Source organism: Rhinolophus sinicus, linkage group LG13 (assembly GCF_036562045.2).
Source record: "Rhinolophus sinicus isolate RSC01 linkage group LG13, ASM3656204v1, whole genome shotgun sequence".
NCBI lineage: Eukaryota > Metazoa > Chordata > Mammalia > Chiroptera > Rhinolophidae > Rhinolophus > Rhinolophus sinicus.
In genome coordinates this window covers 34,311,047-34,338,933 of record NC_133762.1, presented here as the reverse complement: position 1 = coordinate 34,338,933, position 27,887 = coordinate 34,311,047, and the positions used below count along the sequence as shown (strand labels likewise).

At 41.5% G+C, this 27,887-nt stretch overlaps 2 protein-coding genes across 9 annotated transcripts in view; one reads left to right on the top strand and one right to left on the bottom strand.

Annotated features, from left to right (window-relative positions):
- TTI1 (TELO2 interacting protein 1) overlaps positions 1-13,470 on the bottom strand; it is a 43,730-nt gene extending 30,260 nt beyond the window's left edge. For 2 of the 5 annotated variants that reach the window (XM_019750210.2, XM_074317876.1), the window contains exon 1: positions 13,368-13,470. The gene's annotated coding sequence lies outside the window, so the exon portion shown is untranslated. Of the gene's footprint in view, positions 1-1,850; positions 1,988-13,269 lie in introns of those variants that run through there. The other 3 variants (XM_074317873.1, XM_019750211.2, XM_074317874.1) reach the window with 3 other exon arrangements.
- Positions 13,471-13,480: 10 nt separating this feature from the next.
- The window catches only part of RPRD1B (regulation of nuclear pre-mRNA domain containing 1B), a 50,171-nt gene continuing 35,764 nt past the window's right edge, over positions 13,481-27,887 (top strand). For 2 of the 4 annotated variants that reach the window (XM_074317879.1, XM_074317877.1), the window contains exons 1-3: positions 13,482-14,055; positions 19,477-19,606; positions 27,318-27,451. In XM_074317879.1, coding sequence (XP_074173980.1) covers positions 13,905-14,055; positions 19,477-19,606; positions 27,318-27,451 — 415 coding nt within the window. In that variant the 5' untranslated portion in view covers positions 13,482-13,904. Of the gene's footprint in view, positions 14,056-19,476; positions 19,607-27,317; positions 27,452-27,887 lie in introns of all 4 variants that reach the window. The other 2 variants (XM_074317878.1, XM_074317880.1) reach the window with 2 other exon arrangements.

Sequence of the window (27,887 nt, the reverse complement as noted above, 5' to 3'; positions counted from 1 at the left end):
AAACCAGGAGAGGGAAGGAGCTCTAACTGTCCCTATCTCAGGCTAGGAAGATGCCAGATGTGGATGCCAGGAAGCTTGGCTGGGGACTACTGACAGCTCATCTGCACTGGTTCACACGCTGGTGACCCAGAAGCTGCTGCGCCATCCCCTGCCTGAATTACTGGTAGTTGGAACAATAGAAGAAAAGGAAGACAGCCACTTACTGGAACCTAGCAGTCAGAGGCAGGAAAAGCAAACAGAGCACCCACGACGTGGTGAATCTTGGATTAATAGAACCCCAAGGAGACAGACAAAAATTTTAAAAATAATAAGACCAGAAAGGAAGTTCAATGACAAGATGGTCTTAGAATTTTTAAAGCATAATTTTCCACACCAAAAAAAGCTCAAATGATGGGAGGCGGGGATGGGGGTGGGGGAGATGGCTAACCGCTGAGACCAACTAGTGGTCTGGAAGATCATGTCGAGTTATCTTAAAACTCTGAGCAGAAACGCAGAGATGGACATTGGGAGACCTGGAAGACAGATATGGGAGAACCAACACGTAAATAGCTGGGGATTCTGGAAGGAGAAAAAGGAATAGATGGAGGAGCTAAAACAAGTAACTGACACATTTTCCTGGGCTGCAAAACAAGATTTATCTGGAGATTGAAAAGACTGAAGGATACACACCTAGTCACATTTGATAAAATTCCTGTATAGTAAAAAGACCAAGAGAGAAATCGTATATGGTTTCCAGAAGAAACAACAAGTGACTTTCGAAAGAAAAAGACTGGCTTTGGATTTCTCACTTGCAACAATGGAGTAGTAAGTAATGGAGCAGTAAGACTGACAGTGGAATAACATCTATCTACTGATTGCAAATGAAGGACGGTGGCCCCCAAGCCCCACATACAGCCAAGATAGTCTCCTGTCATGGTGAAAGAACAATATGCAAGAATTGAGAGGGTATGCACAGACCTTAAAAGATACCTGAAAAGGGGCTCTGTTCAAACAACAAACAAAAGTGACCTTAAATAAAGCTTTTTTTTTTAGCATGGGAAACTTTAAATAAAATGGTTGAGTGGAAGCCCAACCTATAAAACAGATAAAATCAGAGAGTCTGGTTAAAGCTGAGGTGAAGGCAATGGTTTGGAGTTCTGCATCTCACTTGCTTATCTCAGGAGTTTCAAGAGAATAACCTGGGGTGCCCTGAACTATGTTCTTAGATTATATGACAAAAACCGTAATAGAGCGAATGAAGCGGGAACACAAACTATGTCCCAAACTGAACTTACCGACTCTTTCTCCTGTAGTCTCTCTGTGATTTATAGTCCTCACCTGAGCCAGGAACCTTAGACTCTGCTTTCTTTCACCTCCCTCTGAATTCCACCATGCCCTTAAGTTTCATCATTTCTACCCTTTCAACATCTTTCAAATCTATTCATGGTGATAATCATCTATTTGATGTTGAACCGACTATAACTGTTTCCTCTCTGGCTTCCTGCCTTGTGTACCTGCCCTTCGTGAACCCACCTTTCATGCTGACAGGTAAGTAATCTTTCTAAATAAAAATCTGATCACTCTCCTCCATTCTTAAAATTCTTCAACCGATCGCTGTAGCCTGCCCCAAGTACAAACACCTTTTTACAGTGGCATACAGGGCCTTCATCAGCAGGCCTCTACCTATCTCACCAACCTCATCTCTATTGCTTCACACCTTGAACTTGAAATTGCCACCATGTAAAATTATGAAACTTGCAATGTCCCAAACACGCGATGCTACTTCACATTCGCCTCCTTTGTCCTACTGCTGTACACACGGCTATTACAATATTTAGCATGTTGTGTTATTCTCTATATGTCTGTCTTACCTGCTTTAGACTGGGCAATCCTATACTTACAGCCTAGAGGGCACGTGGCATCTGACAAGCACTCAGAAACAACTAGACAGATTCTGCTTTCATGTAGGATGTAGTAGGGTGTGGCAGGCCAATCCTCTTGCTGGCAACTAGAAAAGGCCAGATAAATTACAAAAAATCATTTCTTAGAGCATCGGATAGTTGTGGAAGCAACATGATGAACTAAAACTCTACTGAGGGGTGAATTTCAGAGGGAGTTGGCAATCAGTAGCTGCCTTTTTTTCCCCTGTGGTGCATATGCTGATATTGGACAGGAACTCGGGATTAGTGTGGCCCGGGCCAAGGGCTGTCACTGAGGAAAAAGAGACCACAATGCTTTTAATGTGGTCACGGAGGGCTGAGCAGAGGGCAAAACTGCAGTCTCCAGGGATCTCAAAATACATGACTTCTGAGAGAAGGCTGCTGCTGGGGGATAAATGGCTGAGAAACGTCCAAAAAAATGAAAGAGATCAACCCAGATCAAGAAGTTCAGCAAACCCCAAGTCAACAGTACAAAGAAAAATACATACAGATACCTCATAGTCAAACTGCTGAAAACCAAAAATAAAATGTCTTAGAAGTAATGGAGCAATAAGATTGACAGACAACTTCTCAACAGAAGTGATAAAATCCAGAAGACAATAGAATGACATCTTTAAGGTGCTGAAAGAAAATAACTGCCATCCTTGACTTTTACACCCTACAAAACGGAAGGTAAAAACTCAGCCTTAAAAAAGAAAATGAATTTTTACCATTTGCGACAACATGGATGGACCTAGAAAGATATTATGCTACATGAAATAAGTCAGACAGAGAAAGACAAATACCATATGATGTCACTTATATGTGGACTCTAAAGAACAAACAAACAAAACAACATAAACAGACTCATAAATGCTAAGAACAAACTGATGGTGACCAGATGGGACGGGGTCGGAAGGCTGGGTGAAAAAGGTGAAGGGGTTAAGAAGTACATATTGGCAGTTACAAAATAGTCACGGAGATGTAAAGTACAGCACAGGGAATATAGTCAATAATACTGTAACAACTATGTACAGTGCCACATGGGTATTGGACATATTGGGGGAAATCATTTCATAAATTATATAAATGTCTAACCACTACACTGTACACCTGAAACTAATATAAAATAATATTGACTGTCAACTAAGTTGAAAAAAAAACAACCCGAAAATACAGATGTTTTAGACAAACAAAAACTGAGTGAACTCATTGCTATCAGGTCTGCACTAAAGGAAAAACCAAAGAGAGAAATTGAACCTAAACAGAAGCATGGAAATTTAGGAGGGAATTAAGAACAATGCAACAGGTCAATATAAAAGAATATTAATTACGAAACAATAATTATCATGTCTTTTGTAGTTTAAGTATATATACAAAACTAAAATGCAAGACAAAAATGCACAAAAGGCCCATGGCGGGGGTATAAGAGGAATTAAGTGTATTAAGTAAGAGTCTAGGGGTTGGCCCAGTGGCTCAGGCGGTTGGAGCTCTGTGCTCCTAACTCTGAAGGCTGCCGGTTCGATTCCTACATGGGCCAGCGGGCTCTCAACCACAAGATTGCTGGTTCAACTCCTTGAGTCCCGTGGGGGATGGTGGGAACCACAAGGTTGCCAGTTCGATTCCTTGCATCCAGTCCCGCAAGGGATGATGGGCAGCGCCCCCTGCAACTAAGATTGAACACAGCACCTTGAGCTGAGCTGCCGCTGAGATCCCGGATGGCTCAGTTGATTGGAGTGCGGGCTCTCAACCACAAGGTTGCCGGTTGGACTCCCGCAAGGGATGGTGGGCTGCGCCCCTGCAACTCGAAACAGCAACTGGAGCTGAGCTGCGCCCTCCACAACTAAGACTGAAAGGACAACTTGAAGCTGAACGGCACCCTCCACAACTAAGATTGAAAGGACAACAACTTGACTCGGAAAAAAGTCCTGGAAGTATACACTGTTCCCCAATAAAGTCCTATTCCCCTTCCCCAATAAAATCTTTAAAAAAAAAAAAAAGTCTAGCAGTATCAGGAAGTGGTAAAATAATTTGTGTTGGACTATAAAATGGATGTTGAAATCTGTAGGGTAAGCTCCAAAAGAATTGTAAAAGAATATATACCTAACAAGTTCAGAGAACAGTAAAAATGGGATAATATTTTTAATTTATCCAAAAGCAGGTAAAAAATTAGAGAAAAGAAGAAAGAAAAACTGGTGGGTCAAATAGAAAACAAACAATAAGATGGTAGACAGAAGCCCAGCTGAAACAGTGATTACACTAATTCAGAGTTTCTCAACGGTGGCACGATTGACATCTTGGGCAGGATAATTATTTGTGGGTGGAGGGCTGTCCTTCCCATTGTAAGATATTTAGCAGCGTCTTTGGCCTCTGTCTCCCAGATGCCAGTAGCACTCCCGCAGGTGTGACAACCAAAAATGTCTCCAGACGCTGCCAAATGTCTCATGGAGAGCAAAAATTGCCCCTCGGTGAGAACCACTGGTGTAGAGTGAATTTTTAGCAGGATTTTTGTGGAAAGTATAATAACAAGATGATTCTAAAATGGATATGGGAATGCAAAGCACCTAAAACAAAGACAACCTTGAAGAAGAATTAAATTGGTAAGTTGTGGCAGTGTTAAGCTCTTACACCATCTAATTTCAAGATTTACTATTGTGTTCCCTGAAACTAAGACCGGGTCTTATATTAATTTTTGCTCCAAAAGACGCATTAAGGCTTACGTTCAGGGGATGTCATTCTGAAAAATCATGCTGGGGCTTATTTTCTGGTTAGGTCTTATTTACGGGGAAACATGGTATAAAGCTCCAATAATTAAAGAGTGTGTTTTTGGCATAAAGAAAGACAAACAGATTAATGGGACAGAAAAGAGTTCAGAAACAGCCCTCACATATAAAATAGAGTCCATATATAGACTTACATACCTGACAAAGGTGATACTGAAATGAACTGGGGAAAATGGTCTTTTCAATTAATGGTACTGTGTCACTTGGTTGGCTATCAACATGAGAAAATATATACCGGGGGTGTCAAACAAATTTACACAAGTGCACACTTTGGTCAAGCTTGCTCAAGCAGTAGTTCGCCGTAATCAGAAGTGTCTGGACACTGATGGTAACCACTCTGAGCACCTCTTGTAATTGCAGAAGTCAAACGTGACTTGTATTCATCTTTTGTTATCGGTATATATAGAGTATTACAATTTTAATACAGTTTTCCTTTCTTAAAATGTGTATACATTTTTTGGCACCCTCTGTATATAACTTGATTCTATCTCACACCAGATTTAAATGTGAAATGTAAAACAACCAAGTTTTCCAAAGAAAACATAAGATATCTTGTGATCTTGGAATAGGCAAAGATTTCTTAAACAGGATACAGAAAAGGGCTAACCATAAAAAAATTGACAAATTCGACTATATTAAAATTAAGAACTTGTAGTCATCAAAAGACACCATAAAGAGAGTGAAAAGACGCATACAGTGGGGAAAGAGATTTCCTATACCTGACAAAACACTTATAGTATTTATAACATAAAAGATTTAAAAAATAAATCTTTAAGAAAAAGACAACCCAACATGGAAAAGGACTCGAACAGGCATATCACAAAAGAGGATATCTAAACAGCCAATAAACATGAAAAGACATTCAACATCACTAGTCAGGAAAATGCAATTTAAAACCATAATAAAACACTGTTATATACCCACCAGAAGTGCAAAGCCGAAAAAAAGGGAAAAAAGGAAAAAGAAAATACTAGGTGCTAGTAGCAAGGATATGAAGCAACCAGAACTCTCATTCAGGGCTGGTAGGAGTATAAATCGGTACAGCTACTTTGGGAACCACTTTAGCAGATCCATTATTCTAGAAGCGAATACACGTACGGTCTATGATCTAGTACTCCCACTCTTTTATATATACCCAACAGAAATGCATAAATAAATTTACCAAAAGACAGGTTCTGGAATACACTATCCACAATTGCCCTCAAACAAATACTACCCAAATGCCCGTCTATAGTGGATAAATTGTGGCTATCGTAGTTAAATGGATAAATTGTGGTATATTCTCTCAATGGAATTCTATACAGATGAAGATTTACCACAACCGAACATCTTCAAAAGGATGGGTTTCAGGCTCAGAAATATATAAGCTAGCTTTCTGTGAGGAAGACAGTATAACAAACTGCTACTTTGACATGACTATAAAAGGCAATCATATACCTTTATGGGATGGCCATGAAATCACACTTGTGTGACAATATGTCAATTACAGAAGGAATTGTTTAGAGATTTAGAACCTTAGGAGTCTTGGATTCTATCCCTATAAAATACAACTCTGATTATTTAAAGTGGTGCTGCTACGTTAGATGTTGATATAACTGGCAGTAACAGGGGCTTTCTGGCCCAGGAATTGATACTGGGGTGAGGCATTCAGAACAAGCGGATTCCCTGTGTGAGCAGAAAAAACAACTCCGAGTCTGACTGTGGCAGACAGTGACTGAATAAACATGAGCCTGAATAACCAGTTCTTGACTGCTGATGGCCATGGAAACCTTTCCTAGTTCAGCGTTCTCCTCCTGTGGTTGTGGAAGGCCGTCACCCGAGAGGTGAGGGAGGAGATCTGCCATCATACAACACAAGGGAAGCCATTCGCTCTCGCAGCCCCTTTCCCTCCTCTCGTCCCTTTCTGCCTCGTCACAGGGAGGGGCTATGTAAGATCCCCGGGCCAAGGCATACAGGTGGTGAAGACAAATGGGGCAACCTGTACAGCATAAGGTGCTATACTTTACAGACACTTAAAAAAAGGGTAAGATGGCAGATCACGAGGTACTTATATCACACAATCAGGAAGTAAAATGGGGAAGAAAAAAAAAAAAGAAGCGCGAAAAAGGAATTTGGACAAAGAAGGACCAACAGGGAGGTGTTTGTGGAGGGAGGCAGATCTGTGCTGGGATGGGGGGCCGGTAGGGGAAGGCTGCTCAAGGTAAAACGAACGCACGTCATGAGCCAAGGCCAGAAGAAGAAAAGTCATAGCACCTGACAAAGCAGAGACACGAGACAGAGATGCCGTTATAGCCAGAGAGCCCCACTGCACCAGGCGTGACATCCGATCACTTGCTCAGGGCCTTTGCACTTACTGTTTCATCATATATCCTCATGGCTCACTTCCTCAGCTCTTTCAGGGCTTTGCTCAAACGGGAATTCAGAGGGAAGCCTTCTCTCATCACCCTTATTTCAAACTGCAACCCATCCTCACTCCCCCGCTCCCACCCTGATACTCACTCTCTCCTTTCCCTGCCTTTGAAAATTTCTTCCATAGCACTTAGCACCATCCATCACACCAGATTATCTACCTATTTATTTGTTTATTGTCTTTCTTCCCTCCCTAGAACATAGGCTCTATGAAAGTAGTGATATTTGACAGGTTTGCTTATTGTTTCTGGCACAGAGCAGGTATTCAGTAAATGCCTGTTGAACCAACAGCCATAGGCCAAGGTCTGGTTCTCTCGTTGATAGAGCTGTAATATCGGCTACCTCTGAACTGGATTCTGGGTAAAAGAAATGCCACTTTCCTTTTCCTGGGGTGAGTTATTCCCATAGGTAGTTGATGTGATCCGTTCTGGGAGGATCTTGCCAGATGCATTCTCAGGGGACCATCATAGCTCTCGATTTTGGCTGTGTGCAGCCCACTTTCAGACTGTTTCCAGGACAGGAATAGAATGAGGAGATGAACACAGATCTGACAATCTGGGTTCTAGTCATGGCTTCTGTAGTACCTGGCTGTGTGATTTCCATGCATTTCTGGTTTTTTTCAACCTAAAATAAACTTGGTGGGTAAGATGATCTCCAAACTTCTAGCTTTGATTAATCAGCATGTGGACTGGAAGATGGAGTTTAGATCCCAGAGACAGGAGTTCGGACAGTAAGAATTCCCAGTATAAGTTCTTGAATAGAAGGAAAAGAATTAATATTTGTTGGAAAAAACCACCCTATGCCAGGCAATGTGTACACAATTTTATGTATTTTTCACGTACATAATTTTTTGTACGTAAATTCCTCATCCATAAGCTGAGTAACACAAGGCTCAGAGAGGTTAAGTGATGCCCACCGTCACACAGTAAGCAGTGTCAGACCTGGAATTCACCTCAAGCCTGTGTGACTCCAAAGGCTGTATGTACTCTTTCCACTATACCAGAGGTTCCCAACCCAACTGTTTATCAGAATTAAGGGGGAACAATGTAGGTACAAATTCTTAGGCCCCACACCAGATTTACTGAATCAGAATCTACATGGGGGGGGTATGCTCGGGAATCTATTTTAAAAGTTTGCAAGGTCAGTCTGATAACCATCCAGGTGTGGGAATCCTGTACTATATACACTCCACACATTCTGTTTTCCAAAGAACAAGAGTCAGGTGATTAAAAAAGGTACTTGTTCGATAATCCATCTGGCAGTAGTGCTCATGGTACGCTGGGGGACTACTGCCTTGCGTTAAAAAGATTGGCTAATTTGTATGTCTCTTCAACTGAATGGTGTATTTTTTTAGTGTTTCAGCTTTATTGTGGTTTTCCCAGCATCTGGTACAGTGTCTGCCAAGCAGTTCCCACTCACTGTTTGTTTAATAAATGAATAAAAGCTGGATAAACATTAAACTTCCAGCATACCCTGAAGTTTTGTAGCTTCCTACTTATCCTTCCTTCTACCTAGACATGTTTCCTTAGCATATACTATGTGCCATACACTGTGCTAAGCTCTTGAAGAGGGAACAGAGATACAACGTTAACTGGAGGGTCTAGCCCTGCAGGGGGAGTGTACTGCAAAACATTAAGTATACAAAATAGAAGGTGGAGGAGGGGAATCAAGATTTCACATAAATCCTTCCAGAAATTACTCCAGGGTTACTTAGTACTTTGTTTATAGCTGTCCTCTATAGAACACTTATACTAATACTATGTGTGAAGCAAAAACAGATAAAACTGAAAGTATAGGTGATCACAAGTATAGGTGGTGACTTCAACATTCCTCTCAACAACTGATAGAAGAACTAGACAGAAAATCAGCAAGGATAACAAAAGAACGCAACAACCATCAACAACCAGCAGGATCTCATCGACATTTAGAGAATACTTCAACCCATAACAGCAGAATACACATTCTTTTCAAATGCCCACAGAACATATACTGATATAGACCATACCCTGGGCCATAAAATAAACCTCAACGAATTTAAAATAATTGAAATCATACAGAGTGTGTTCTTCAACCACAATGGAATCAAATGAGAAATCGCTAACAGAAAAAGACCCGAACACCTGGAAACTAAGCAACACATTTCTAAATAATACATAGATCAAAGAGGAAATCTCAAGGGAAATTTACACAAAAACATGGAAATCAATGAAAATAAAAATACAACATAAAATTTGTGGGACACAGTTACAGCCATGCTGAGAGGGAAATTTATAAACACACATATATATATTAGAAAAGAGGAAAGGTCTCAAATCAATAATCTAAACTCCCACCTCAAGAACCTAGAAAAAGACAAGCAAGATAAAACCAAAGAAAGCAGAAGGAAGGATTTAATAAAGAACAGAGCACAGATCAATGAAATTGAGAACAGAAAACAACAGATAAAAATCAATGAAACAAAAGAACTAGTTCTTTGAAAAGATCAATAAAATTGTCAGACTTCTGGCAAGACTGATTTTGTGTGTGTGTGTGTGTGAGAGAGAGAGAGAGAGAGAGAGAGAGAGAGAGAGAGAAAGGGAAAGAGAAAAATTAGCAATATTAATACTGAAATGAGACAGCACTACAGACCCTGTAGACATCAAAGGATAATACAGGAATACTACAAATAACTTTGACAACTTAGATGAAATGGTGACTTCCTCAAAAAACACAAACTACTATAACTCATATAAAATTAAATAGATCATTTGAATAGCCTTATAACTTTTAAGGAAATTGAATTGTCATTTAAGTACTCAAAAAAAAAAGAAAGAAAGAAAGAAAGAAAGAAAGAAAGAAAGAAAGAAAGAAGAAAAGAAAGAAAAAAGGAAAGGAAAAAGTAAAAAAGGAAAAAGAAGAAAGAAAGGTAGAATGGAAGGGAGGAAGGGAAAGAGAGAGGGAAGGAAGGAAAGAAATCTCCAAGTCCAGATAGTTTCACTGGGATATTCTACCAACCATTTAAAGAAGAATTAACACCAATTTTACACAATCTTTCAGGAAAAGAAGAGGAGGAAATACTTTCCAATCCATTTTGTGAAGCTAGTATCACCCTGATACCACCAAAACTCAACAAAGACAATACAAAAATTTTTAAAAACTGCAGACCAATTTTCCTCATGAATATAGATGCAAAGACCCTAAACAAAATATTAGGAAATACGAGGTCTGACAATCAAGTTTGTGAACTCATTCTAGAAAAAGTGCTACATCCCTCATTGCTAAATATAACTATGGTCACCTTCAAAGTACTCTTCTTGGGAAGCTATGCACTGATGCCAGCGCCTAGTCCACCATTCAAAGCAATTTTGGAAATTTTTTTCTGGAATGGCCATCAGAGCTGTCGTCATATTACCCTTGATGTCCCAAATGTCATCAAAATGTCTTCCTTTCAATATTTCTTTTATCTTCAAGTCAAGAAAGAAGTCATTGGTGGCCAGATAAGGTGAGTAGGAAGGGTGTTCCAATACAGTTATTTGTTTACTGGCTAAAAACTCCCTCACAGACAGTGCCATGTGAGCTGATGCATTGTCGTGATGCAAGAGCTCCTTCGGGACTATATTTGCACACACCTTTCTCATGCCAAGATTTTCAGTTAAGATTTTCCTAACTGTTTCTCTATTGATGCATAGCTTCCCAAGGGGAGTACTTTGAAGGTGACCGTAGTGATATTCAGCAATGAGGTATGTAGCATTTTTTCTAGGATGAGGTCACGAACTTAATTGTCATACCTCGTATAATTCAGTAGCATGTAAATAGAATTATACACCATGACAAAGCAGGATTTATTCTAGGGATGAAAGCATGGCTCAATATTTGAAAATCAATCAGTGTAATTAATATTAACAAGCTAAAGAAGAAAAATCACATGATGATATCATCCTCACATTCATACCTCTAGATCCTAAAGTATCCGAGGACTCAGTCACTGGACCCCTTTTCTTTCCACACTTATTCCCTTTTATGACTCACACATTTATACCTCTAGTCCAGATCTCTCCCTTGAACTCCAGACTCACAGATCCAATTACCTATGAGACAGCTCTGTTTGGATAGGCATTTCCAACCCGACATGTACAAATCTAAACTCCTGCTCTTACTCCCCAAACCAGCTCGTTCCTCAGTTCGGTAAATGGAAGAACCCATTCTTACGGTTGCTTAGGCTACCGCATAAACTCGTGTTTCTTTTACATCTCATATCTAATCGGTCACCTCTTCTTCTAAAACATCCCCAGAATCTGACCCTTTCTCACCACCTCCACGCTGGTCTGAGTTATCCTTTCATCTGGGTTATTACAATAGCTGCCAAACTGGTCTTCCTGCTTCTTACACCCTTACTAGTTTCTCCTAAACAGCCACAACGCGCCTCCTTTGCTCAAAACCATTTAATGGACTGTCATTTCACTAAGTAATATCCAAAGTCCTTCCTATTGCCCACAATGTGATGTGATCCCGGGCTACTTTTCTGAGCTCATTTCCTGCCTTCTGGTTCCTACCACTCTAGCCTTATTGTCCTCCTTGCAGTTCCTCAGACATGGCCCATCTAACCCCAGGACTTTGTACTTGGTTTTCCCTCTGCCTGGAACAACATCCCACTACAGAGCACATGGCTTGTTCTCTTATTTCTTTCAGGGCTCTGATCAAGTGTCACCACATCAGTGAGGCTTGCTCTGACCAGCATATATAATAGATTCCTACCTGCCCACACATACATTCCTCATTCCCCTTTACCCTCCTTGATTTGTATTTAAGGCACTCATTTTTGACTCATTTTATACTTGCATGTTTATCTATCTTCCCCTGTAGAAGGTAAGCTTCCGAGGACTGGATTCTGACTGTTTGCCTAGAATAGTGCTTCAAAGATGCTCAAAATTATTTGCTGAGTGAATGAATGAACCACTGGCTTGGGAATGAAACATTTGGGATCACACGTCAGATAACCTTGATTTGACTCCTGCTCTGTCATTTCCTATGTCCAAGTGACATTGGACACACTCACCCAGGCTTTATGTTTTCTCATTTATCAAATAGTGATAATCCTCACCTCATAGCACTAGTTGTAATGATTAAATAAAAGAAGGTATGGAATGTGCTTAATACACCGTGACTTGCTATAAAAATGCTCAGTATATGACAGTGTTACTTAATACACAAAGATCGTCTAGACTTTGACTCAAAGGCCTTAGGTTATAATTACAACTAGATATGACTGTGTGATTTTAAGCTGTTCACCTCTTTTATGTTAATTCACTCAATCAGCTATGAATCAGGTGCTGAGGTAAAAAAGGTAAGATGCAGGTCCTTCCCTCTAATCTTAGCTATGCGGCCTCTCTCAGTTTCTTCATTTGCCAAACGGGAATAATGTAATACCCACCTCATAGCTTTGTGGTAGGGATGAAATGTGTTACTATGTGAAAACACAGTGTCCAGTTCACAGCAACTGCTCACTATGCTGGCTAGGATAATGATTCTAGTCTGGAGAAGAACTAGAAGCATCTAAACAAAGAACTACAATACAGCGCAGTAAGAGAATCTGGAGTCTGTCCACAACTGCTAAGTTGCAGGACGATTAGGAAATTTTAAAATTCCCTATGTCTACAATAACCTAACTCCCTACCACCACCCCAATAGCAGAAGGACAAATTTCCCTGCTGATTTGATAACTGGAATTTTAAACTTTTTAAAAATAGGAAAGGGGTTCAGAGTCTCAAACAGTGTGTTTTAAAGGTCAATGTTCCCTCTGCCTCCACCCCCCCCCCCAAAAGTTAACATTACTTAAACGTGAGACACAGTCAAATGGACCCCCGGAGGGCAGCACGTACTTCTGGGAATAAAGCAAACAATTAAGAGCCAAGAGGAGAAAAGTGTATTTTATGGCCCTGCTGTCACAGTGCAAACGTCAGAACTGGACATGAAAGGGTGGCCCTGGAGCCGAGTGGGGAGCCCATCAGGTGAGAAGGGGGCGTCACCTTTGGAGAAAGAACAGCGAGAGCCTAGACGTGGAGGCGTGAAAAGTGCACGTGGGTGGCTTGGCAGAACCAAAAAGCAGCTTTGGGGGGAGGGAGGCCAGGGAGCAGGGCACGTATGGAGGAAGAGTGCGGCCGAGGGCCATGCCAGTCGAGGGAGAAAGCCCCCTCTCATACCTAAGTCCCGATCTCTCAGCCTCACTGTCCCCTCAGGAGCCCCCTCCACAGGCTGCCAGTTGCTGGGCTCCCTCCTGCTCCCGCCACTCTTCCCTTACCTTGTCTTCCAGCCTCTCCCTCACTCTCCCGCCTCCTCCTCCCCGCCGGTAGTGACGCGCTAAGGCGCGCGCCGCAGCGCCACACAGGTTCCCCGGGAGCGGGAGAAAGGGCCCGGCGCGACTCACTGCGCCGGCGTGCGGGCGCGAGCGGTCGCGGCGCCTTCCGGAGGCCGCCGAACTGCGTTTCTTTCCCCATCTGTGGCTTTCAGAGTGCCCCGGGCGACGTTCAGAGAGGCCGCCGCCACTGCAGGCGCGTTTTCCGACAGCTCTGACCTCTCCCGGTGTCCGGCGACTCCGGCCCTTGCCCTTTAACCCTGCCTTCGCGGTGGGGTGAGAGGTCGGTGGCCATCTTGTGGCGGCGGCGCGGGCGGCTGTTACTGCGGAGACCCATCCCCCCACCCCCTGGCCCGCCTCGCCGTCTGTCAGTCAGTAAAGAGTCCCCCAGGCGGTCAGGTGAGGCCCCGGCCTCGTGCCGTCGTTCTTCCCGCCGCGCTGGGCGGCCCAGGCCGCTCCCTGCCGGGCCTCACCGCCGCCACCATGTCCTCCTTCTCGGAGTCGGCGCTGGAGAAGAAGCTCTCGGAGTTGAGCAACTCTCAGCAGAGCGTGCAGACCCTGTCCCTGTGGCTCATCCACCACCGCAAGCACGCGGGACCCATCGTCTCGGTGTGGCACCGCGAGCTCCGCAAAGGTAAACACCCCCCTCCCCACCTCGTGCCCCCCCCCCCCCCCCGGTTGTCTCTCCCACCCACTGCTGAGGCCCCTCTAGCTTCTTCCTGGAGCCTTACTTTCCAGGTCCGGGCCTCTGCTTGCGCTTCTGAGGTTGGAGACAGTGTTATCCCCATTTCTCGGAGAAGGAAACTGAGGCCCAGTTAGGTTGAAGGTACTTGTCTGAGGTTCCACCGACCGGGGCTCCGGTGCCCAGACTCCCAGTTCACCCAGTCGTTTTCCCCTCGGGCTCCTCCTGACACTTGTGACTATTATTATCTCTGCAGCGTGATGCGCCTCGCGGAGGGGACTGGCCCTAGCCAGTTGTGTGCCAGGCGCGTTGCTGGGCATTTGGAGTAAGAGCCAGCAGACCCTGGAGTAAGACTGCCTAGATCGAGTCTTGGCACAGCCACTTCCTAGCTGAGCGAATACTGGGAGAGTTTCTTCATCTCGACGCTTCTGTTTTCTCATCTGTAAAACGAGGATGAGGATAGCTGCCACTTACATAGAGAGCCCTGATTCTGTGCCAGTCACGATTCCAAGACCTTTACATGCATCCTGGCACTCAGTTCTCAGAACAGCCCTATGAAGTGGGTAGTTAACTTCCTGGACATAGATAGGGTAAGGGACCACACCACCTAAGCTCCTCTTATGCAACTTTCATTGATTGTAGACCCTGCTCAGGATCTGACATTCATTGAGCTCAGCCCATTGTGTGCCAGGCACTGGGTTGGGTGATTGAAAGCGTGTTGGCTCCGGAGGCCAACTGTCTGGAATTTAAGCCTGACTGACATTTGCTGCTCAGTTTCCTTCTCTGTAAAATGGAGGTGACGTTAACCGATTTACTGAGCCTTTATTATGTGCCACGTGCAGTACTTATATCTTTACATACATTGTCATTTTTTAAATTCTCAGAGCCCTATGAATAGAAACTTGCAGATGAGGAAAATCTGAGGGTCATACAACTTGTGGTGAGGCGTAAACAGGATAATTCAAATGAAGGTCCAGCATGTGTCTGGATCAGTGTAGGCATTCGAGAAATAAGGTCGAGATGAAATTATTGATTATTCAATGTGAGGCATGGTCTTTGCCTTCAAGTAGCTTGGAGTCTGGTGGGGAAAGATGGTCACCAGCTATCTGATACTCTGATGAGTTCCATAGCGGAAAGCTGAGGAAATGAAGCTTAGAGCTGCTTTGGACAGCCTATGGGTGGCAGGCTCTTTATAGCATAGGAAGCAACTTTGCATGTGTTCTCTACTATCTATAAAGTGGGAACTCTATCCTGTGTTACAGATGAGGAAACCGAAGTGGCTAAGTAGTATTTTTAAGGCATTGGAATTGGTGAGGTTCAGACTACATCAGGCTGGCCGACACCAAAATCCAGGATTCTTTCAGGAGACCAAGTGCTAGCCTTCTAGCAGAGAACCTGCCCCCGCCCCCCCCCATCATGTGCTTTACTGAGATAGGAGTCCCCTCAGCCCTCTGGGCAGTTGGGGGATAGAGCCTGGAGCTCCCAGGCTCTATCCCCGCTGTGCCATTCAAATATTTCCAAAATCTGAGATGTGAAAAAAAGGAATCACCTCTGCAGGATTCTATCTGGTAGGATCTCAGAGACAGGTCAGACTCCATCTCAAATGTTACTACTAGTTGATTCCCCTCCTCACCCTACTTGAGTTGTTGTAAAAAGCAGTTTAGAGAGTGTAGTCATTATGAAGCTCCTTGAATCCTAACTTCATATGATGGAACCTTATGTTGTAAGTGGAGTAGCCTGGCATTCTTACCCCCGTTTTATAGATGAGAAGATAAAGATACAGAGAGATTAAGTGCTTTGTTCAGGGGCATACAGCTGGGACATGATCCCAGCACGCTCTAACACCAAAACATGTGCTTTCAAGTACGCAGTGCCTCATTGCACTTAATAATACGTGAAGGAGATCATAACCTTCCAACCAAACCCGGAGTGCGTTTGTTTATTAGAATTAATCACTGCCTCCCACCCCATCCCACACCAGTTGAGCATTTATAGTTGGTTCTCTCTATCCCTGAATTCAACCCAAGGGGGGGAGGTTGAAAATGTTCTAGAGAAAAAATTATATTATAGTTGCTGACATGTACTTAGTTAGGCCTGGGATGGTTGCCTCTATACTGAACAACATGCACAGACTTTTTTTCTTGTTGTTATTCCCTAAACAATACAGTATAACAATTTACATAGTATTTACATTTTATTAGGTATTATAAGTAATCTAGAGATGACTTAAAATTATACGGAGGATGTGCTTAGATTATATGCAGATGCTATACCATTTTACTTAGGGCACTTGAGCATCTGTGGATTTTGGTATTCGAGCAGCAGGTTGGGAGAGGGGGTGGGGAAGAGTTGTCCTGGAACCAGTCCCTCTTGGATACTAAGGGCCTACTGTATTTCATCCTTACTAGTTATGTCTTTTTCACTAGATTGTGTTTTGAGGGAGAAACTTGGCCTCTTGCGTCTTTGTAACGCCTACAGCATTTAGCATGGTGACGGTTACACAGTTAAAAATATGGTAAGAGTTAAATTGTGGTCTCTCAACATCATTTTCATGGTTGTAAAGGATCCAAACTACACTAGTACAACTTTCTGCGATGATAGAAATGTTTTGTATTTGCTCTGTCCAGCAAGGTGGCCGCTTGCCCCAGGTGGCTATTGAGCACTTGAAATGTGTGACTAAGGAACTAAAGCTTTAAATAAATACAATTAAAAATTGAGGTCCTGAGCTTTAGTAAGTGGCCACAATTCAGTTGTTCACTCATCTGGCCAGCGGCTACCATCCTGGACAGTGCAGAGCTGGAGGATGCTCTTCCAAGCATCAGAACACAGCTTCCGGAGACCCACGCTTCCTTCTTGAATGGACAATGCCCCCACTCTAAAGTGAAAAATATTTTGTGCCCTGATGTTCAAATTGACCAGCCCCTTGGATTCTAGCCCACCCTGAGTCTTTAAAAGTAGACATTTCTATCTATGGTCACGTCATTTTCCCTAAAGTGTTCACAGATTGTCTCTGAGTTGCCTTCAAAATATTTACGAGACTTAACAAAAAATTACTTATTCTTGCTTAAATATTGCCTCTATTCCTGAAGTGTTATTTTCTTTCCATTTTCTAGGAATAGTTCTTTATCCTTTTGGGCTCTGTTCTAGGTAGAACTCCCCTTCTTTTGGAGCAGTTTGGTGTAGACATGCTCTTAGATGAATATTTTTCAGTAATGTTTTTGTATCTTGGCCTGAATGCAGATAAATAGGCCATTTTTCCCCCCAAATTACTTTTCTAGATGTCAAAACCAGCCATATAAGTGAAAATTTTTGGTCTAGCTAGTTATTTAAACTTTGCTCAATAACCAGTTTGGAAAGAGCATAGGTGGGGTGTAAAAAGATCTATGAGTATGTTGTCATTCTGGAAAGACATCTGAACAGGTGAGCTGTCACCTGGGGTTGGAGTGGAGGGTGTGTGTGTGTGTGTGTTGCATGCATTGTAACTATGTTGAAGTACCCTAGGGCTTTGTCATCTCACCTTCACGCACACAATGCTCTTATTGACTATTCAGGGTGCTGGATGTGGAGGGACGAAAGTTTTATGCTAAATCAATCCCCATTGCTAAGTTGGAGGATGATGAAAATTAATTGGCCTTGTAGATAGTGAAAACCTTGGCTCTCTGGCCTCTCTTAGCCGTCATATTTGTAATACTGAAAAATGTACCACATCTTGAGTGTCCAAATTGACATTTTAAAATAAGGATTCTGGGTTGTTGTTGTTTTTTTAAATGTAAAGTACATGGAATTTGTAAAGCTTCACTTAACTAAAATGTGCTTTGTTGCAGTTCTGTTTTACTTTTGAATCTGTTAACTTTCATGGCGTTATAGACTTGGTAGTTTTACTCGCAGCATCCCAGAATAAGATTTGCTTAAAAAAGAGGGAGGAAGGCGATGCTCCTAACACCAGGGTTGCTGGTTCAGTCCCTGCATGGGTCACTATGAGCTGCGCCCTCCACAACTAGATTGAAACAGTTACTTGATTTGGAGCTGAGGGGTCCTGGAAAAACACACCTAAAATAAATTATTTGTTTTAAAAAAGGCTTTTGCCATAATCATACCTTTGTAGCACCATAACTAGGTTTTCAACGTTCTCATCAATTGGCTATCAAAATTAGGTTATTACCAGAAGGTTAATACAATTCAGGATATCCATATTTAATTTTATGAGCACGTTAAGTCATCAGTTTAAACTATAACGTGCTTTAAAAATCTTGTTTTTAACTTGGGTTATTCTTCTGTAGCTACATTTAAAAATGTCAGCACTTATGCCTGCTGTTTCAAAATTGATACATGGTGTGTGCATCTCAAAAGAAAGAAGTGGTTTCTGAGAGAAATGGAGTAAGGACTAGTTACTCAAGTGTGTAAAGGTTGACCTAAGGCTTGGTTGAGTTTTTCAGGTACTTTGGCATTGGAGAAAACTTACTTAGTGTTTTGAACTACTGATTGTGTTCTTATTTATTTCTTTTAAGAGAAAACTGGGACCAAAAATTGTAGTGATATAACTTCACAGTTGAGGAGTTATGTGCACAGAAGCCAGGAAATTCAGTAATGTTCCCCCAAGCAACTGTAACTCAGACATATTGCATGAGGTTTTTATGGTTTAAAATATGATACCAGATAGAATAATAGGAACTGATACATTTAGTATGTATAAAAGAGAAGAATTATGGTTTTTATAGGAGTCATAATTTTGTATACCCAGATCTCAGACGTGTGTAAATTTTCAATAATAATGTAGCATTAATATATGTTTGTATTTGAGATAAATATCCATTGGTGCATCTAGAGATTCCTCTGGATTGTAGAGTTGATGTCATTGATTGATTATGGTTATTGGAATGTTCAAAGAGAAATTTTTAGTCTAGGAGCATCGATTACAAGAATCTATTTTAAAATTAAAATCTAACTCAGTCTTGCATTCTGCAGTATTTGGTAATTAACAGTGAGTTAGAAATGTTCATCTTTGCAATAGAATAAATGAAAATCTTGGTTTTAGCATGTCTTCTGGAGAATATTGACTGCTTATCCTGTAGTAATTTCAGATTATCTTCGTCTTTACCGATAATTAACTAACCCTGGTTAAGATAACACGGAAATGAAGCTGGCCTATTCTTGTTTTGTATTTGTTTTTTACAAATGTTGTGTTCTCAAACCTCTTTTGTTAAAGATGTCAAAGAGTTCCTTAAGTTGTTTTTCAAACACATAGCGAGCCTTGATCTCAAGTAGATAATACTTGTCTTAAAATTTTTTTTTTGGTATAGCTTAGGGCAAAAGAATTGTGAATTGAGAATTTCCTTGGTGTAAGTTAAATTATCTTCTTTTCTTTTTTTCCAGCCAAATCAAATAGGAAGCTTACTTTTTTGTACTTAGCAAATGATGTCATCCAAAACAGTAAGAGGAAAGGACCTGAGTTCACTAGAGAATTTGAATCTGTCCTTGTGGATGCTTTTTCTCATGTTGCCAGGTATGTTGTCCCTTTTTTTGTTCTGTTTTGTTTTTAAATGCATTACCTCTCCTCCTTTTTGTTCTTTCCTTTTCCAAGATAGCCTTTGTAAATTGACAGCTTGTAGTTTACAGAGAGTGGTGCAGAGGCCAAATTACGGTTGTATGTTTTGCTGGGCCCTTAGAAACACTCTCAGACATGCAAACGTTTTGATGCATTGAAGGGATCTAGCCCCTGAAGTACATCTTTTTCCCTGCATGTATTCATTTATTGAATTCATTTTTTGAACATGGTATTTTTCTTATTTTGGCTCAATAGCCTCATTAGCGTATGGTCAAAAAACACAGCCAAATAGTACAAGGGAACCTTCTAGTAACAAAACCTTAATTAGCAAGAAATTCGTTGCTTATGTATTCATTTTTACTTCCTTCCTTCTGGATGTTTAGATGTATGGTTTACTAGAAAGAGTCATTACTATAACTGCAAAGGTAATTGCTAAGGTGGAAAGTAGGTGTTTGCTCTGGCTATATATCATATGAAGTCTGTCACTGTCGTGTTTTGTAACAGAGGACTGGAGCACAACATACATACAGCTAATATCACAAAACATAATATTGATTAGAGGTTTTATCAATTATTCTTATTTAAAAACAAACTGCTTCTCTGGAGACATAAGTTGCTCAGGAGGAGCAGAGAAAGATTATTTTTCACTAGCCCATTACTAGGTAAACATAAAAATAAACATCTTTGCAAAAGGAAATTGGGAACGGCACAAAAGAGACTAGTGGGTTAAATAAAAATTGATCTAGAGACCAACGTGTAAGTGAAAGGTCTTCAATGTGAAGATAAGTCTGGCATTCCATGAAAGATTTGAAACTTTATGAAGAAATAAAATGAGAAATCCTAAAGAAAGAAATGACATCTAGCTATCTAACGATGGGAAAAAAGATTTTTATTTTTTTTATTGGGGAATATTGGGGGACACTGTGTTTCTCCAGGCCCATCAGCTCCAAGTCGTTGTCCTTCCATCTAGTTGTGGAGGGCACAGCTCACTGGTCCACGTGGGAATCGAACCCGCAACCCTGTGGTTCAGAGCTCGCGCTCTAACCAACTGAGCCACCTGGCCACCAGAAAAAAGGGGTTTTTTGATTGTCCTTTCTTTTGGTGAACATGGACACTGAAGAAGCAGAATGTGTTATGAACTTGAATAAATACTGACTAGTCATCACAGAGAGTAAGCTTAGAACAAATGAGTAGAGTAGATGTCTGAAATTAGAGACAGGCATTTTCTTGTTTCGAAGAGATTTAGTTCAGTTCCTCAGATGTTGGCTGTAGCTCTGCCTCCAACACTGAGTGACTTTAGATGTCTTACTTAGCTTATTGAGCCCAAGTTTCTTGATTGATTAAAAGGGGATGACACCACCTATCTCAGAGTTGTTGTAAAGCTAAAGTAAAACAGTGTGTTTGAAAGTACATAATATAGTGAGTACAGTGACCAATCCATAGTCTTTGCTCCTTCATGGGAATATACTAAATTATAAACTGAAGAGAAAGTCCGTTTCTGTTTTGGTTTTTCCTGTATCCCAAGCACCTAATTAAGTGTGTGGTATGGAGCTGCTGGGTTACATAGATTTAGAGAACACCATTTATGTAGCCTTCATGGAATGGATGGTGTCCTAGGAGCTGGGCGACGTGGTCTACCCTGGCACAGAGAGAGATTCAGTCCCTATTTGATGAAGAAGATAATTAATTCAGCGTATAGGAAGTTGACTAAAATCGTTTCCTGTAGGGTTAGTAAAAAGAATGTTTTTATGTAAAAATTGAACAATAATTGTTAACTGCACCAAAACCAGAAAAGGATAAGTAGAAAGAGGTGGGAGAAGGGGGATGGGAATACCAGGATTGAAAATTCCTTTTCTACTTAGTAACATCCTAAAACCTATCTAGCAGGAACTGTAAAAAGGTCTTGGCAGAGCCTGTGGCATTGTGGGGAAAATAAATCTGGTCCTTTCTAATAAAATAAAATTAAAATTAAAAATTAGCCTTTATTTATTCATTCATTCATTCATTCATTCATTTCTTTTCTTTCTTTTTTTGCATTCTTCTATTTCTTTTAATACCCTGTTTGGGTATTATATTTGGGATCCCCATGTTTCCATACCCCCCACTGTTACAACAGAAAGGCCAGTCACTCCACTTCAGGTCTGACGCACCTTATCAACAGTAAGAAGTGCTCTCTGTATGGTTTTTCTGTGGCCAGTTGATGAACAAAGATAGTTGGCCTCTTAACACGTTGCGTACAGATCACGAGAATCTTCACGAGGGATTTAAACCCCGCCGTACGCAACGTGTTAATACTGACCAAAATTGATTAGGAATCTCTTTATGACAATTTCCTACCTCCTCCCTCGTTCCCCCACCCCCGCCCAAAAAAACCCCAAAACCAAACTTCTCAAGTCAGAGAAAGCTGCCAGACTCATAGGGTAGATTTAATTTGAATAGCAGTTTAATTAACCAGACGTTGAACTTTTTCCCCTACAAATGTCTTCTTGTTTTCTCCTCAGTTTGGAGATAGTTGTGCCCCTTATTTTTCATTCAGCATGTATTTGAGTGCCTTCTTCGTGCCAAGGACCGATCCAGACAGTAGGGAGCAGCAGTGAAGAATGCAGACCAGGACAGAGAAATGAACAGATACTTTCAGAGAGCGCTGATGTGGACGTGATACAAGAGAATGACATTCTGGAGGGTGGTCTCTCCTAGTGTGGGGAAGGAAGGCGTCTCGGGAAGTGACGCTGGAGGCAATCACGTGAAGTAGGAACAGCTGTAAGAACTTCAGGTGGAAATAATCTGGGCATGTTAAGAGGGTCAGAAGGGCCAGCGAGGAGAACACAGTGAGCAAAGGGAAAGGGAGCATCCAGATGGGATCAGAAAGGTAGGCAGGTGACAGTCACATGTGCCTTGTAAGCCTTGGGGGAGAGGATTGTGCTCTGATGATGGAATGTCCGTGAAGGGTTTTAAGCAGGGGAATGATATATTTCGTCACATTGTTAAAAGATCCCTCTGGCTTGGTTTGGGGAATGGGTTGTAAGGGCCAAGGGAGGGGCAGGGACATTAGTTTGGAGGGTGTTGCTCTAGTACAGGCTAGTGGTGACATCAGTGAGGACTCCGAAGCAGTGAGAAGATAATAGCTTCTCTTTATTGAATTTGCTTTGTGGATAGATTCTCGCCCACCCCCATGTGAAACTGATAGGATTTATGGGAACTGGTAGTAAGGGAAGAGAAATCAAAGATTATTTCTAGGCTTTTGACGTAAGTGAATGGCCAGTGGTGCCCTTTACTAAGATGAGGTTTGGGGAAAAGATGGGGTAGAGGAAATCCAGGGTTTTGTTTTGGCCGTGCTAAGTTTGAGATGTCTAGTAGACATTCCAAGGTGCAATGCCAGCTAGGCAGATGGATAAAATACAGGCACACCTTGTTTTATTGTGGGTATTAGCATTATTGCACTTCACAGATGCTGCATTTTTCACAAATTGAAGGCAAGCCCCTCCACTGGCAAAAAGATCATGGCTTGCTTTATTGAGATACTCGCTTTATTGCGGTGGTTTGAAACCAAACCCGTAATATTTCCAAAGTATGCCTGTAGTCTGAAGCTCTAGGAAATTAATTTCTGGAGACATGACTCTGGAGTTAGCACCATACGCATACTTACTTACTCATGGGTCCCCAAGACCACTCCCAGGTTTGGTGACTTAATAGGAGGACTAAAAGACTCAGTATATAGTTGTGCTCAGCGAAGGGATAGCGTGCATGGGATGAAGTTCAGAGGAGACCTGGCATAAGCTTCCAAGAGTGCTCTCACAGTAGCGTCACTCAAGACACACTTAATTCCTCCAGTATTGAATTATGGCAGCAGGTGTGAAATGTGTACCTGGGAAGCTCATTAGAGACTCAGTGCCCAGAGTTTTGATTAGGGTTGGCCACTGGCATCCTCTGCCAAAGTTCCGGACTCCTAGAAGGAAAGCAGGTGTGCAGCATAATCCTTCTGCACAAACAATTTCGGCACAGTAAAACACCCTTATCAGGATGTGACAGCAACACTCCTGAAACCCAAGGTCCCAGATGCCCGCCAAGGGCCAGCCTCGTAAGCAAGCCTTTCTAAGGGCTAAGGGTAGTTGTCTCAGGCTTACTCTGTTAACTCTCTTCTGCCCAGTTACAAAGGGACATTTCTGCTCCAGCTACACAGGAGATGCTCTCAGAGGTGTTGGAGATACTTAGAAAGAATTCCTGCCTTTAGTAGGCTGTCGTAGACCTACTGTACATGGGATAAGACAGAAACACAGAAATTATAGTGGTTGTACCAAGGAAATGCCATTAAAACTGCAAAGGGAGAAATGCCCTCCCCTGCCCCCCGCCCCTTCAAGCTGGCTTGACAAGACCTCAGGTATCCAGCTGACACTCCAAGCTCAGTCCTATGTGTGTATAATACACGCTCTTCAGTTTTTAGATCAATTTTGCAGTGATTCAATTAATCAGAATTAAAATTCATATTAAATTGTGTTTAATATAATAAATTATGTATGTAATTATTTATCATTTTCCAGTTTATTCATTGATGAGTGGCAGTGATTTTTTTGGTGTTTTTTCATTTAAAGATTTCTCAATTTAGAGTGGGGTTAGTGCAATCTGAAAAGATAGCTCCTTCTGTTGTAAAACTACTTTATTGCTTTAGTTGTGTACAGTTCTAGGTGCTAAAGTGACTTCCAGTTTGTTGGAGCTACTTAATGGCAAAACCTCATCAGTAAAAAGATTTCTTGACTGTTGTTATGTGTAACTTTGAAATTTATCTCGCAAAACCTTGACTTACTATAGTGTTCAAAGAATTAGCCAGTCCTGGTTAAGTTCATTCACCAATTAACCCAGAGCCCCTTTTTGACTTTAGCTTTTCGTGGTGAAAGTCTTTTGAAAATGTCTTTAGGTTATAATAGGTTTGAGCACCAGTTTCTATTGTACAGTATATGGCTGAAGCTGTACTTAAATCTTATTTGAGTCCCAAATATCCCCAGAGATGGTGGGTAGGTGGGTGTTGTGTCCCTCCCCTTTCTTTTAACTAAATCCTAGATAAGAATTGGTTGTCATGATTGGATTCTCTTTTAAGTGAAGGGAAATTTTTCAAAGAACAGATTTTATGTTAAAAGTACCAACCAGTTAAGTTCTGATTAGTTGTGACTTGGTTGTACTAGTTAAAATGACCATTTTTCTAAACCATAAATTTGATCCTTTTAGGGACTGCCCTTTGCCTTCAGGGTAAAGGCCACACACTTAAGAAGGCATTCAAGACCCTCTAAAATCTAATTCCACTCTGTCCTTCCAGATTCTTCGGCTATTTCTACACATTCCCCATACACTTCAGCCACTTGAATCACTCACAACTTCTCCCTTTTCACTTTGTTCTACTTTGGGGGTTCCATTCAAAGGAGAGGAGATAGCATGAGTAAAGGCTCATGCATGAGAGTTTGCAAGCTCTGAGTAGAAAATACATATGTTCAAGTGTTGCTAGAATATGAAGCCCCACGTAGGGTATGGAAAGGTGAGAGGCTACTGGGTCAAGCCCTAGAGGTCAGGACCTAGGCCTAATCCCTTGTATTCCAAGTACAGTATTTCATAAACCTCATTGAATGCACAGGTGAGTGATTAGCTAGTTGATGTCTGACATGAATGACCTTGATGTAGTAAGGTGATCGCTGAAAGTTAACTAATTGTATGGCTTACTGAAACCTGCTTAAAAGTTTTTCAAAAAAGATTACAATTAGACAAATATTGTGCTTGTTCCAGGGTGAATAGCAGTAGGGGGAAGGAGACAGATCCCTGTCCTTGTGGAAATTACGTTCAAATGGAAGGCGTGTAAACAACAAGTAACTATATAGCATACCAGAAGATAAGTTGTGTGGAGAAAAATTAAGTAGGGGTAGGGAGTGTACTTTTAAATAGGGACATTAGGGGAGGACTCACTGAAAAGGTGCTGTGTGAGTAAACACACACCTGGAAGAGGAAAGCCAAAGAGCCATGCCACCATCTGGGGAAATGTGGTTCCTGGCAAAGTGAACTTGAAGTGCAAAGGCCCTGAGGCAGGAAGGCTGCCGTGGTAGCTGTTGTGAAGGGAGGCGGGGAGGCCAGAGAAATAATGGACTGGGTAGAGAATGGCCTTATAAGGACTTGCCCTTTTATTCTGAGGGAGCACAGGAAAAACTGTTGGAAGTTTTGAGCAAAAGAGTGACATGATCTGCTGTAACAACAGCTAGACTTATATTTTTAAAGCTTTAGAACAGATTGTAGGAGGACCAGGGTGGAAGCAAGGAGATCAGTCATGCGGGAGTCTTTTGTAGTAATCAGGCGAGAGGTGACAGGAGCTCGGACAGGGGCTGATAGCAGAGGAAGAAGTGAGAAGTGACCTGTTTCTAAATACATTTTGAAGGTGGAGTAAAAATGTTTTATCACAAATATCAAATAATTAGGTCATATCTTTATGTTTAATTATTTATAAGTAGAAATTTTTCCCGCTCACCTCTGCCTAAAAGAAAAGGGTTGAACAACAACAAAAAATTAATTCGTATGTGCCCTGATTTAGTACTTGAACCCCAATTCGGTGAAATTTGCCACAAATAATTCATAAGTATCACAGTTTGACCAGATTAGGCCAAAACCTCCCCTCCCCTCAAGTGTTAACATATGTTTTAGAAAAATGCTGTCAGGGCTGAGGGTGGATGAAATTCCCATCTCAGTTGATTTGGGATGGTTTCTTCTTGAAGTTCCTATTAAAGATATTGACTTAGTTTGAAGTCATTCAATGCAAGATAATTGACATCCAGACAGCTTACAAACTAGAAAAATTTATAGTAGCTAGTGGATGGATGGGGAGGGAATTGAATTTGTTTTCCTTTCAGAAAGTCTTCCCCACTCTTCCACTTGCTGTCTGACATGTTAGGTAGCCATTGGTTCACACTGAGTGCTAGTAATAGTCGCCTCATACTCTGTTTCAAGAGTGTAATATGTCAGGGAAAAAGCTGTCTAAATTACTAAGAACTGTATTGTGCTCAGTGTGTTCTAAGATCATCTACTAGACATCTTTATGTGAACATGGAATACAGACCTAGCCCAGAATTAAAATAATGATGTTGTTCAGTTAAAGTTGAGACCAGTGTTGGCATATGTGTGTGTATGATTGCAATGATACATGTAGAGGTGTTAGTGCGTTAGCATTGATGTGTTGTAATGAATTCCCCATTTTAAATATTTGGCTTTAAAAAAATTTTTTTTCCTATCCTTAAAAGTTTAGTTTCCAGCAGAATGTCTGGCACTAGATTCCGATTAATGTCTTCCTAAAAAAGCAAGCTGTCACAATGGATGAGGCAATTTTTGATAATTCTCCGTCTGTAAAAATTATCCATTGGCTTTTTACCTCATTTGCCCCATCTTTCAAAGGGGATAAAAGACACAGATTATTTCTATCACATAATCACTCTCCCCTGTGCACCCCAGGAAGAATGTAGTTTCTGGTCACGTTTTGGGGTATCCATTTACAACAATATGTACCTTACTCTTCTTGGTGTTTTTAAATGTGTAAATCATTTAGTCAGTTGTTGATTTTTTTTTTTTTTTTTTTTTGAGTAGATCTGTCCTAATTAAAAGCAAAAAACCTTAAGCTTATATATATCTTTTCATCTTTTCTGGGCAGAGAGGCAGATGAAGGCTGTAAAAAACCTTTAGAAAGATTGCTGAACATCTGGCAAGAAAGAAGTGTGTATGGCGGCGAGTTCATACAGCAGCTGAAGCTGTCTATGGAGGACTCCAAGAGCCCTCCCCCCAAAGGTAGAAACATCACCACATGTTTACAGCTCTTGGTCTTTGCCTACTTTCGAATCAAATGTGAAAAGCTGCAGTGGGGGTTGCTGTGAACCATCAGCGATTGTATGATTCTTCAGGGAGAGATGCTCATGAACGATGGTGAGAATTTATGTAGTGCTCGCAGCGTGTAAGCCTGGTGCTAGCATTCATGCTGTTCATCATCTCACACCCTGACTTTTGCTCTGTGTTCTCCTCGGCTCTCCTCTGCCTTTCAGAGACTTTCCTTGGACAAGGAAAAGGAACAGCAAAGTTGTGTAGGGTTGGGGGGAACTAGGAAATGCCCTGGACTAAGATTTCATCCTAGCCCTGCCGCTAATGACTATAAGATTGTGGTCCCTTAGCCCTTTCAGAACTTGGTTTCATTAAATGTTAATGCAGGCGGTGTTAGACCACGATTTGT